Below are 12,705 nucleotides of genomic sequence, written 5' to 3'. Positions count from 1 at the left end.
TCACTTAAACTGCTTCTGTCACATATATGGTGAGGAGAAAAGTAATCAGTACACCCAAAGAGTGACAATCCAAGCATACTGTGATAAATTTCAAGTTGGATTATCCTGAATGGATGGCGTTCAGCTCAGGAGGGAGATGGTGCTTCATGACAACCCTGACTGTATAATAACGTTGACAGTGGCTGCTCAATGATGCTAAGTTGGTTCCAAGCATTCTTGGAACCGTATCCCTTCAATGTCTCAGTTCATTTACTGGTGACAACTCTAAAGTAGGTATTGATGCAGTTCCATATTACAGACAAGAACATTGAGGCATGAGGAGGTAAAGTTATTTATCCAGGGTGTTGCAGTTAGGAAATAATAAAGTGAACCTGTAAGCCCTTAACAAGTGGCTCTCCTAGACAAGAAGCCCTGATTTGTAGGGTTGGCCAGTTCCCATGGTGTAAATATTCCAACTAAGTTGCTTGGTGATGTTACTTACTACAGAATCAGAAAGATACACAACAGCGGAGCATTATGCAACGTCACTACCATGCAGAGAAACGTCAATGGGAATAGCCTCTAGAGTGTTGAGCTTGAGGCGGTAAACACACACACACACACACATTTGAGTCATGATTTTATTCCTTTTTTAACTTTAAGATGGTGGGAAAATGATGCTTGCTCAGTAGAAACCGACCTCCAGATCTTTCACTTTTCATCATTTCCCGAGAGGCTGATGCTCAGTAAAAACCTCTCTTGATATGCTGGACAATGGCACTGAGCACAAACCCCAGCAGGTCCCCATCATAACAGTGAGCCAGGGACACTTTGCAGTACGTCAGTGGCTCAGCTCCAATGTTTAGCTGGTCAAGTATATTACATGCAGTTGGGATTATGATATTTTAAACCAATGGTGAGTTGATTTGGATATATCCTCATCGTAAGTTGAGGAGTATATGTGATTAGGAATTGATGAGGTTTGGTGTTAATTTCCATTGCTTTAAATAAAGTTAACTTAATTGTTGATTCTTGTAATTACAATTTTAATCATGACCATGTTTTACAAGGGACTCAGAGAAATCTGGGAAAATGTAGCAATGGATTCTACTGAGCCAATGTCAGCCAGCTCAGGTACACCCCAGGGAACCTAGAACCCATTCCAGTAAACCAGAGGTGGCCAGATAAAAGGAGGAGAAATAGTCATAAGCAAGAAAGAGTCTGAAAGAAGACCTAGAAGATGGATATGAAGGAAAAAAAAAACCAATATTTAGTGTCTGCAAGATGCCTTCTTTAAGCCTCAGTTTCCTTGACTATAAAGTGGACATATGATGATGGAGGAGATGGCTCAATGCTTACCATGCAAACTTGAGTACCTGAAGTCACAGCTCTAGTAGTAATCTAAGAAAGGTGGTGTGGCAATGCCTGAAATCTCTGCTGGGGAAACAGAGATGTGCAGATCTCTTCTCTGCAGCTCACTGGCTGGTCAGCCTACTTGAATGGGTGAGCTCCAGGTTCAAGGAGAGCCACTGTCTCAAAAAATAAGTTGAAGAGTGATAGAGAAAGATAACTATTGTTAATCTTGGATTTCCACACAGTGTGCAGTACACATACATTCCCTCTCTCATGTAAAACATCTGTTATTGAGGGTTGGAAGACTGAGGAAGACATCAACACACAGCCCTTTGTAGAAGTTTATAACTAATGTTACCTCATGCTGTCTACACAGACTTTGTGAATGGCCTCTTGGGCAAATTCTTTGACATCGAGGATATTTTCAGAGACAGTGACAAGGCCCACTGATATATAAGACAAGAACAGACAAGAACTGGTTGTCCTAGAAGCTTCAGTTTTAGATATTTTGTTCCATCAAAAGTACCTGAAAACAACTGAAAAAAAAAAAAAACAACCCAATGAATTGCAATATTTCTGGGGTCCAAAAAAAAAATTTATGGAAAGATGAAGGCATGACTAATCTTAAACAAAGAATTGAGAAGAGCAAAGAGACCACAGTAGGTGCTGTGAGCTCAGCCCTCATCACCATCCAGTGAGGTTGGGCTTTTGGCACTGGGTACAGCTTCCATCAGAAAGAAAAATTCAAAGGCTGCTGAGATGTCTTATGGAGTAAATGCACTGGATAGTAAGCCTGACAACCTGAGTTTGACACCCAGAACCCATGTGTTGGAAAGAGTAACCTAACTCCCACTGGGCCTCTGACCACCATATATATCGAAGTTCCTCTTGGGATGGCCTCAACTCATGTTCTAACTTCACACCCAGCAACCCAAAGTGTGCTCCTGGTGAGGAGGTATAGGACTCTTCCACTATCAGAATAGTAAGGGAACCCAAGAATATGGGTTGCCCGCTTGCTTCTCAGTCATTTGTCTCATAGGAGCAAGGACAGTGGCCCTGGCTGGCTGACTGGCTGGCTTGCTTGCTGGCTCTTTTGAGTTGGTTATACCCATGAGATGGCTCACCTCTGCGAATCTCTCTGAGAATCCAAGTTCAATGAGTTGGGTCCTAGATCCTCTCATGGTGGATTAGTGATGGGGATATTGACACACACTGGACCTTTCCCCTCCATTCATTGCTTAGTCTCTTTCTTTAGTATTTGCTAAGTGTCTACTTTGTGCAGGTGCTGCACTGGACATTTGAGAAGCACCCTGCTTTGCTTGAGTCTAGAGAAGAGTCAGGCATTTCAACCACTAGGGGCAGCAGAGGATGAGAGGTGAGGGAAAGGAACATTCAAAAGCAGGGGGTCCTAATTGATTCCTGGCAGATGGGAGTAGAGAAGGGAGGGCAGGGGGCATAAAATAGTGCAAGATGGCACTGAGGTAACAGGTTTAGGGTGGGGCTAAGGGCAGGTCTGCTGCTCGGTAACTGCAGTGGCAGTCACGTGATGTTCTATAGATCGGTGTCACCTCCAGTTGCAACCTGAGAAGATGGTGGGCAGCTGTAAGGCAGGAGAACCTGACAGAAAAGGACTGTGGGTGGCAGGGCCAGTTATGGGGCTGTTGACGCTGTCTGGGAAGACTCTCCAGGTTGGATCCAGGGTGGATACAGCGAGAGTGGGAAAGACAGACAGCTAGCAGAGATGTGCAGTTCAAGGCTCTCTAGGACATGGTGGCAGGTGATGTCATCGTAGGGAATGAGTAATGCTGGAAGCTACAAGAGGAAGAGAGTGAGTTCAGGGCAAGTCAAGTCTGCTTATGTCATGGGATTTGCAAGTGAGATTGTCACAGGAGGATGTACAGGGACGGTCAGGAGGCCAGAGGGGACACGGTTGCCTTGTGAATCTCATTCCAGTGCAGACAGCACACTAGCCAATCCAAGGCCAGGAGAGAAGCTGGGATGAAGCAGGGTGAGAGCGGAGGCTAAAGGGGAAAGCAAGGAAAACTGAAGAGCTGGAAGTCTGCCACTGAGGCTGAAGGTGCCTGTCAGGAGGTATAAAGTGACAGACCAGAGGCAGAGCAACTTCCACAGCCAGGTATCAAAAAGGATGTAACCTGCAGTGTCAGATGCCCTTTGGGCAAGTCCACCACAGGACAAGCCAGTTCCAGTCGTGTCAGGCTCCACACAGTACTTTTGCAGAAACATGATCTCCAGCCCAGTGTGACAGGCAGGACCCTGACCACAAGTCCATCCTATTCTTTCCCCAAGCCCCAGTAGGGTTGGTTGGTGAAGACGACCCTGTGTGGAACTGAGTCTGATACCTTTGGAAAAGCCACGGGGTGTGGGGATGGGGGTCCCAGCTAAGTCCTCATTGTTAAAGGCAAAGTGCAGTAACCCCAGAGGCATAAGGAACACATTAAACTAGGCTTGTGGGGAAGTTTTGGTCCCTCCACTTCATATTATATTATCCTTTGCAGAAATAATTGACTGCCTGAACATACAGCCATTAAAAGAAAACCAAGAATTGGAATATTTAACTCGACTTCCCATTTCCCACCACCCCAGAAAACACAGGACACAAAACGTCTCTACCACACACATGTGTTTTCTGGCTTAAAATTCCTGGGAATAGCTGTCTATGGAAAGAAATACGAAAACCCCAGCATTCATGTGAACACAGCCGGAGACCTTATAGAGGGGTCTTCGCTTCCCTGGCAGGGCTGGGGGTGGGGAAGCTTGGGCGAGAGACGCCCTACAATTTTACTGCTGTGAAATTGGTTCCAGATGGAAGCCAGGAAAGGTGTTTACTCCCTGCTGGTACCAGGCACTGAGTGAATCTTAAGCTCTCACCTTCTTAGGCTCCTAAATGCCCCTTGTTGGGCAGCGACTCTGCTGAGGGTCTGGCTAGGGCTCCTGGTGATGGGCGGACCAGGCTGTCTGTTGCTTGGAAAGGCTATTTTGAATATAATGACTTTCACATGTACTGTGGGTTTGGGGAAAAGCGCTGTGGTTAGGGTCTAGAGCAGGAAAGGGAGGAAAGCTGAGGCACTTCCTTATGTGGCAGTGGTCCTGACCTAGGCTTGTCAGCACCCTCTCCGGGTTGAACTTCCAGAACCCCACTTGGAAGAGTAGGACTCTGCCATCTTCTGCTGTGTTCCCAGACCTCCATGTGGCCCCCAAATCTGTGATTCACAAGTGTGTCGCTTCCCAAGTGAGCCTCTCTCGCTTAGATTGACATGCAGCCAGTCCAGGGGTGGAGGAGCTTAAGCAGCTGCGGAGCCAGACTGGCCGTCAGACGGGAAGGGTTCGCTTCACCCACTCAAGGCACCCGCACCCAGTTGTTTGGTGTGGATCTGTTCCTCTCCAGGCTTCTCTATGAGACCCGCAGGCTGAAGGCTCAGGGAACTGGTGTTTTCTGGCCTACGGCGCCCCCTAGCATTAGCCAGAGGAATAGGCTCGGTGAGTCTCTGAGGAGCCTTTCAAGCCCAACACTGTGGACTTAAGGAGCCGCGGGACTAGTGTGGACTAATGGGTCTCTGCAGCCATTAATGAACTGAACCTTGTTGCCAATGCTCTATCCTCAAGGGGCTTACACTTCAGGAAGGGAAGCAGGCAGATGAGCACCCATATCAGAGTCAGCTACATGCGAAAAAGTACACACCTAGGTGCTGTGGGGTATCCACTAGAAGGGGACGGAATAGGGTCATGCTAAGGAGGTAACGTCTAAGTTGAGACTGGAACGGTGTGCAAGTGTCCGCTAAGTTTTGAACACAAAAGACACAGCTCTGGACCCTTTAATGCTTCCAATCCAAAAGAAAACAGAAAGATGGATTGGTAACGCCAAGAGGCTCCACCAGAAACAAGACCCCCAAGTCTTGTGCCTTTATCATCACAGTCTCCACTGACATCTTTTATTTTAAGGCTGTGTCTAGAATGAGACAGAGTAGGGTGGGAATGTGGAAACTGCTGAGAACGGGGTGGATGGGCATGCTGGTTTGGTGTCAAACCTGCTCACACGGTGAGTTTTATCTTCCTTCACAGCCATTCACCTCAACTTTGAGAACTTCCCATGGAATAGTAGATATCATATTATTATTATTATTATTATTATTATTATTATTATTATTATTATTACCACCACCAAGGGGCATCTTGCCAGGAATCATAAAGTTTAATCTTTTATCCAATAAACATGGAAACTGATGCACAAAGTGACTTGTCCATTGGGTTGGGAGTGTGACTATTCGGCAGCCATGTCTGTCACAGGTCTCAAGTCTGGATATATTTCTTTTCCATCCTAGCCTGTTTTTCATCTCCAGAAAGGAGGTATTCACACATGAATTTGTAAAACATTCTTGGCATGTTTTCAAAAGGTATCATCTAATAAGGTAAAAAGGGAAACACAGGCAGTAACTATATAGTGACAGCACTATATAATGCTGGTCAGCTCAGAGGATCCATTAGTGTAGTCAAGAACTCTTAGGCAGTGCAGATAGCTTTCTGTGGGCCAACTATGGGACTTGGAAATACAATTATTTCATGCCCTGGTCTGGAAGCCTTAGCCCTGTGGGTGTGATGAAGATAGAAGCTAAGGAGTCAGGGTTCACAACATGAACTTGGCTCAGCCTCTAGCTGAGTGTGGGACACTGGGTAAATTCATTCTTCTGAACCTCTTTTTTCTCATGTTGAATAGGAAGATCAATAGTCTCAGAGCCACTTTGTATCTTCTTCAGGTGCCTAAGTAAATACCCCCTTACATGTTTACCCTCTGGGAAGTGGGCATGTTCTTACTTTCCCTAGAAAAGTTCCAACAGAGGGACTAAGTGAGCCAGGGAGGTTTGAGGACAAGCCAGGTGTTGGCTGAAGCTCTTCAGCTTGCCCAGTTTCATAAACTTGTCATTGTTCTCAGCTATCAGAAGAGAACAGCAAAGCTGGTATCCCCATTCTTACCCACGTTCCAGGCCCATTCAATCTTGCTCACTAAATGGACTAGCAGAAGCAATCCTTACACATTATTAGTCCAGTGGAGAATCTAATGCCCAGATTGATGGCTTCAAGGCCTACCTGCTGGAAGGACCTACATGAGGAACTCAAGGAGCCCCGTCGTCTTGTTTCTGGGGTCATGACTAACTTGACGCTGCAGAGGTGAGCAGAGACGAGCGTCTCAGCCTAAGCAGAAGAGAGGACTCCTGACCAGAGTGCTCTATGCATTTCCTGAAGCCCTCAAATTTTGGGCGAGCCAACGCAGAAGAATCAAGGGAGAAAGAAATCCAAAATAGCACCTTTCAGGAAAGGAAATAACCAGAAGACACCCAGACTTTGATAAGGAAGCCACCAGAACAAGACACACTTCATATGTCCTCGATGAGGAATCTGCTCTGTGGCACCTAGCAGAAAGTAGCTGCCTGGCACTTGTCTTGCATTCCAGAAAGGCTCTCCCTTGGAGGAAAAACAAGTGACATTTTGAACAAAATGGTCTTGCAATAGGAAAGCAGAGAAGAGAGGCCTCTAGCCTGTAAGATGTTTAACCCAAGGGGATTTGTCTGCAAACCCTTCTAAAGTCTTCCACATGACCGGCACGGTGCAAGGTTCAGCGAATCTCTCAAATTCCACCAAGTATGTCCTCATTCAACCTTGTTCCTCAGAGTGGCCCCATAGTGCCCATGGCTCGGGCCTCAAGTGACTGCCGGCTACTATCTACACTCAAGTTTCTTGGGACTTTCCTAGGGCTAAAACAGCAATGCTGGCAAATAGCTGAGGCTCGGCCTCAGCGTGTCAGGAAAGGAAACAATATAACCATAGTCCAGGAGATGGGGCTAGAAGAGTAGTGAGAAGGCTAGAGAACCCTGAAGCAGAATTAAGGAGGGGGAAGGGGCTTCAGAGCTGAGACAGAAAAAATGTGGGAGCTAGGCACTCTTCTGTATAGCTGGAATACTTGGGTGGGGGATTCTTGGAAGCATTTGGAGGCTGAGACAGGGGGATTGAGAGTTCAAGGTCAGAGTATCAGGATGATACTCTGTCTCAAAATAACAGCCGCATCAACACAAAACAACCTAAACAGGGCAGTACAGTCAGAAATAATGTTACCATGTTCCTCCCTGCTTCTGCCATTAAAGAGTCTCTTCTTTTGGGGATAATCCAAGAAGTTCCCTTGGATTTTCCTTATTTGTTACAAGTTTTCAGCATTCTGCAGCTAAAACACAGGTCTCCTCCAAAACCAGATAAGGCATAAGGTGGGAGAGAGAGGAGAGAGATTACTATAAAAGAATACTGTCAGTGAGAGGAACTGCTGTCAAGTCCGGGGGTGTACGTCTCTTTTGGTAAGAATAGCCAGTGAGAGAGTGTGGTGGGAGCACCCCCTTTCTGGGCCTGCTTCTTCAGCTGGAAGGTACACAGGACACCTGTTCTCATTTTTCCCAACTAGAAGGAGTATGTGAATACAATGAGATGATGGAGGATGGAATCTTGCTTTTAAAAACCAATAGCATAGGCCAGGTACAGTGTTGCCCATCTATAACTCTAACAGTTAGAAGCCTGACCCAGGAAGATGTTTGAGTTCAAGGTCAGCCTGAGCTACATAGTAGGTCTGTGTCTCAAAAAGACAGAACAACAACAGTGTAGGTACACACACACACACACACACACCAATTAAGATGTTACTTAAAATGCCTTGGTAATAACATTACCAATATTCCTCTATTCCAGTTAGTCATCTATGATTTTGGGTAGTGTTCTCCAGGATCTCTTTTTATTCCACTTTTAGATTATTTTACCTCAAAGGTTCCTTGCTGAAGGAAAGATTGCTGTCTGCCACCAGGGAGACCAGCTATCATATTCCCCCTTTCCCTATATTCTGTCCTTCAAAGAAGACCCAGGCCTTTGCACTTGATGTTCTTCTTGCATGATGTCACTTCTTTTACTGTCCCACAGAAAACAACACCCTCTTAGTCATTCTAACCTAGGTCTCCAACTATTCTAGTTTCCTCATTGTACTAGCACAATCGCCCTGGTTGCAAGGGCTTGCCTGGCATCCCGAACAGTGTCTGTTGAATAATGCCACAGATCCATTTACCCCCAGTGACAATTACCACAGCCATCCCACAAAGGCGGAGGTGTATATGTGTTGGAGGTGGGGGGTGAGGAGTGGGCCGATGCCATCTGCCCAGGGGTTTCCTCTTACTCCCCACTCTCTCTAGGAAAGATAAGGTGAAGTTTTCCTTGAGGCTTCCTTCTTGACTTTTTCCAGAAGGCGTGAAGTGATAAGGACTTAAGGGCACGGGCCACCTGGGGCCCTTGGAAGGGATTGTGCTGACAAGCTAGGTGGCTTGGGACTCGATCCTTGTTTGGGTCGAAGGAGCATAGAGGGCCGGTGGGCGTAGGGTGAAGGGGCCGTGGGACGCCGCTGCAGCGCACCCTGGCCCAGGACGCGCCCAGCCCACCCACTCGCGTGCCCACAACTGCATTATTCCCTATAAGGATCTGAACGGTCCGGGCCGGCTCCGCCCTGTCGCCCCGAGCCCCCCGGCCCCGCCCTCTTTTTGGAGGGCCGATGAGGTAATGCGACGCTGCCATTGGTCGGAGGGGGCGGACCCCGAGCTCCCGAGGGGCTGGGTTCCCCTCACGCCCCTATATCACTCTGCAGCCCTGGACTCTCGCTCACAGTGGGCAGCGGGCAGCCGCCAGCGCCAAGAAGCTTCTCTCCCGCTTCTCCACTTCCCCGCTTCCCGATCCTTCTCCCGGAGGCCACTCGCTGGCTCCGCGGACTCGTGCTACAGCCACCCTTGGCCACTTAGTCGTGTCCCGCCGGGCTACTTGGAAGGCACTTCCCCGGAGCTCAGCGTTGCCCCACCGCGCACAGTGCACGGTCGAACCCAGCGAGTGAGCTCGGACTGTAGCATCCGCGCTAGCGCTCGGGCAACTTTGAAGAAAAGAGCGGCAGTCCCCGCAGCGGACCACAGTAGCTACCATGACTCCCTGGCTTGGGCTTGTCGTGCTCCTGAGCTGCTGGAGCCTTGGGCACTGGGGCGCGGAAGCGTGCACATGCTCGCCCAGCCATCCCCAGGATGCCTTCTGCAACTCCGACATCGGTAAGCGCTCCGGGAGACTCAGTTTCCCTGGGCGGGGACTGTGGGGAGATGCCTTGCAGAGGGAACCCGACCAGTGGCCTAGTGGTCTCTGGCGGGCGGGCGTGAACGAGGTCCCTGCTTGATATCTAGAAAAATTCCCCGTTGCCCTGAAGGGAATAGAGCAGGAGGAGGAGGGTGAGAGAGGGCTCTGAAAAGTTGGAACGCTAACTGAAGTTCTGGGACCTCGAGTACGCTTTACAAGTTGCCAGCTTGTGCGGGTGGAGTTTCGAGAGAAAACTCTTAGCGTTCAGAGATTGCTTATCTCCCGCGCCCTTGAACTACACTTCATTCTTTTCCTTGAGAAACCCAGCCTAGCTGCAGGCTCTCCCAGCAAGTGCTAATGGAGCTTCTTGCCTGCCAAGTTTGGGTGGCTGGAAAGGGGGGAGGGGGAGATGAAAAAAAAAAAAGACAGGAGAAAACTGTGGGGTTGCCCTCCTCCCTGGGAGAACTGCATCTGAGTGTTGATAGCTGGCCTGAGGTGACTGTGGGGGGATCACTTGCCATATAGCTGTGAAAATTCACAGGAAGGTTTTTTTTTCTTCTCCTGAATATATGTGTGGAGGGAGAGAGTGAATAAGGGAGAAAGCAGATTTGTCATCAAAAGAGCAAAACTGCTGGTCTCCTCGCTTGAGGTGACGGTCTCAAAGAGACTGTGCTGATTAGAGAGACTTGATAAGAAGCAGAACCCACTGTCCAGAAGAGGGTTGGGGGCATTCATGTTTGGAGGGCCTCAGGGGGGATGGAAGCTGGAAACTCACTCTTTTCTCTCGCTCCTAAAGCTCTCTGTCCAGTGTCCCTGCTGTGTGTTTGCTGGCCAGGGGTGGGACACCAGGCTGCCCTTGGCCAGTGTCGACTCAGTGAAGAATGGAGTGTGTGTGTTTTAAGCATGGTCATAAAGGAGACGGAAAATTTCCACTGGGTCTTGAGTGAGGGATTCTACTCTACAAGTGCGTTGTGGTGAGGAGTGGGGAGGGGTGGTGACCTGGCAGGAGAGGAGGTTGGAGAGGCACTGCTGGTGGGTCGGGCCAGCCTAGGAGGAAATCTGGGAGGTGGCTGTGGTGGTCAGGTCAGTCCACTTGGCAGCCCAAGGTGTTTGTGTGACCCTTCTGTCACCCTTCTTGGAGGTTTCCTGGGACCTGCAGACACCCACCCTTCCCTGTCCCTGGGGTAGAACCCCTGGCTTTATGAAGTGCTTGCAAGTATCCTTTTTTGGATTTCTGGAGAGCTGGGAAAGTTTTCTCTCTTCTCCCCTGAGGGCTCCCACCCAGATTCCTCTTGGCCTTTCCTCTCAGCAGTCAGTGGTGACTTTCTCAACTAGTTCGTGCTGCCTGGTTTTGCTCAGCCTAGAGCATGGTGCTGGCCTGGGAGCTAGCAGGTGGAGTCTGGGTGTGCAGACTACAGCCCACGTTCTTTTTGGCTTCACGATGGGTTGGGTGTGTTCAGTTTGGTTTGGTAGTGTGAGTAGGGGAGAGAGGGTTCTCATCTCTATCCTAGAGATCAGAGGTTTCTACCCTGAGCCAGTAGAGCCCGTTCCCAGTGGGCTCTCCTGGAATTAGCTGATTCCTGCCATAAGGGTCCTACTGTAAGTCAGGACTGACAAGGTTTCTTGTAATTTCTATGGGTTTGCTCAAGAAACAGCTTTTTTCCCCTCTCTTAATATGCTTCCTAGAACAAAGTTAATTTAACAATAAATACACCAAACTCAGAACATAGTAGTAGCAAAAAGAAAAGAGAGAGAGAGAGAGAGAGAGAGAGAGAGAGAGAGAGAGAGAGAAGAGAGAGAAGGGGGGGAGGGAGGAGAGAGAGAAAGAGAGAGGGGGAGGGAGGGACAGAGAGAGAGAGAGAGAGAGAGAGAGAGAGAGAGAGAGAGAGAGAGAGAGAGAGAGAGATCCTTGCTCTGGCAGGGATCCAGACTCACAACCCTCAGTTTGGTGCACTGCACAAGAGATGAGATAATGCTTTTAAAAATGGGAGGTGTGGGTGTGGGCCTCCTGGCTTGTTGACCTGTCTGACAGCAGCAGACACCCTGTTGCCACCAGTAGATGGCTCCCAACTGTCCTCGGGAAGCTGGAGCCCCCTCAGTGTGCTCAAGCCTTCCTGCCTCCTTCCTCTTCTAGAACCTTCAAGCTTTCTCTTCCTGGCCAGACGCCATGCTGCCAGGCTTGGCCCGTGGTAAGGCCCATCACCACACCAAAATGGCCTTCCCTCTCCCTGTCTCTTTATCCACGGGTGTCTCTTTTCTCTTTCTTTTCTGAAGCCCAGGGGACTGGCACAACCTTCTGGCTGAGGAGGAGTTAAAAGGTGTTTCTATGGCAACTGCAGGCCCTGCACCCTATCAAAGTGTTTAGAAGAATAAACTACACAGGCTTATCAGATACAGTGTGGCGAAAAGAAAGGGGCTTGGCAACAGTCTCCTCACCTGGGGCCTTCTCCCTGCCAGTTACTGCCCCTGAAACTCCTTCAAAACCTTGACTGAAGAAGCAGGGGGGAGGATGCTGGGAATGAAGGAGGCAATCTTGGACAGGCAGATTTTGCTCTGGCCGCCCTTGTTCAGGAAAGGATGGGAAATGTTCAGAGCATTTTCTGAAAACTGGAGTGGTGTGTGTGTGTGTGTGTTGTGTGTTTTCTGCAGAGGTGGGAGTAGTAGAGAAAATTCTACTTCAGAAGGCCAAGCCCTTCTCTTGATTTCCAGTCACAAGGAGTAATTAGACAGTGGCACTGGTGGGAGTGGAGGGATGTCAGCTCTGGGCCTGGGAGGAGCAGCTGCCAGCCTTGGAGTATAGTTCTGATATTATTGAGTTGTTTTGACAGGGACCAGTGCCAGGGGCGTGTTCCTTCAGCATCAGATCTGAAGTGGTTTCAGCAAAGAAGCCATTGTAGAGAAACGTGATCTATGCCCTCTCACCTCCCCACAGGCAAACAGACACAAAGAAAATGAAATTATGGGAGTTTGGAGAATTGACAACCACCTAGTGGTGCGTGCGTGCGTGTGTGCGTGTGTGTGTGTATGTGTGTGTGTGTGTGTATGTGTGTGTGGTGTATGTGTGTGTGGTATGTGTGTGTGGTGTGTGTGTGTGGTATGTGGTATGTGTGTGGTGTGTATGTGTGTATGTGTGTGTGGTATGTGTGTGTGGTGTGTGGTGTGTATGTGTGGTGTGGTGTGTGTGGTGTGTATGTGTGTGTGTGTGTAGTGTGTGTGTGTGTGTGT

The 12,705-nt window shown here is 48.8% G+C and overlaps 2 protein-coding genes across 7 annotated transcripts in view; one reads left to right on the top strand and one right to left on the bottom strand.

Moving 5' to 3' along the window:
- Syn3 (synapsin III) overlaps positions 1-12,705 on the bottom strand; it is a 467,567-nt gene that overhangs the window by 238,462 nt on the left and 216,400 nt on the right. The gene's annotated exons all lie outside the window — the stretch shown is intronic.
- Positions 8,888-12,705, top strand: part of Timp3 (TIMP metallopeptidase inhibitor 3) — a 53,307-nt gene continuing 49,489 nt past the window's right edge. Inside the window, exon 1 of the mRNA XM_031348911.1 lies at positions 8,888-9,458. Coding sequence (XP_031204771.1) covers positions 9,338-9,458 — 121 coding nt within the window. The 5' untranslated portion in view covers positions 8,888-9,337. The remainder of the gene's footprint in view (positions 9,459-12,705) is intronic.

The sequence above is a fragment of the Mastomys coucha genome, unplaced genomic scaffold (assembly GCF_008632895.1).
Source record: "Mastomys coucha isolate ucsf_1 unplaced genomic scaffold, UCSF_Mcou_1 pScaffold4, whole genome shotgun sequence".
NCBI classification, from domain to species: domain Eukaryota; kingdom Metazoa; phylum Chordata; class Mammalia; order Rodentia; family Muridae; genus Mastomys; species Mastomys coucha.
Note: the sequence above shows the minus strand (reverse complement) of the source record. Positions and strands in the feature narration are given on the sequence as shown.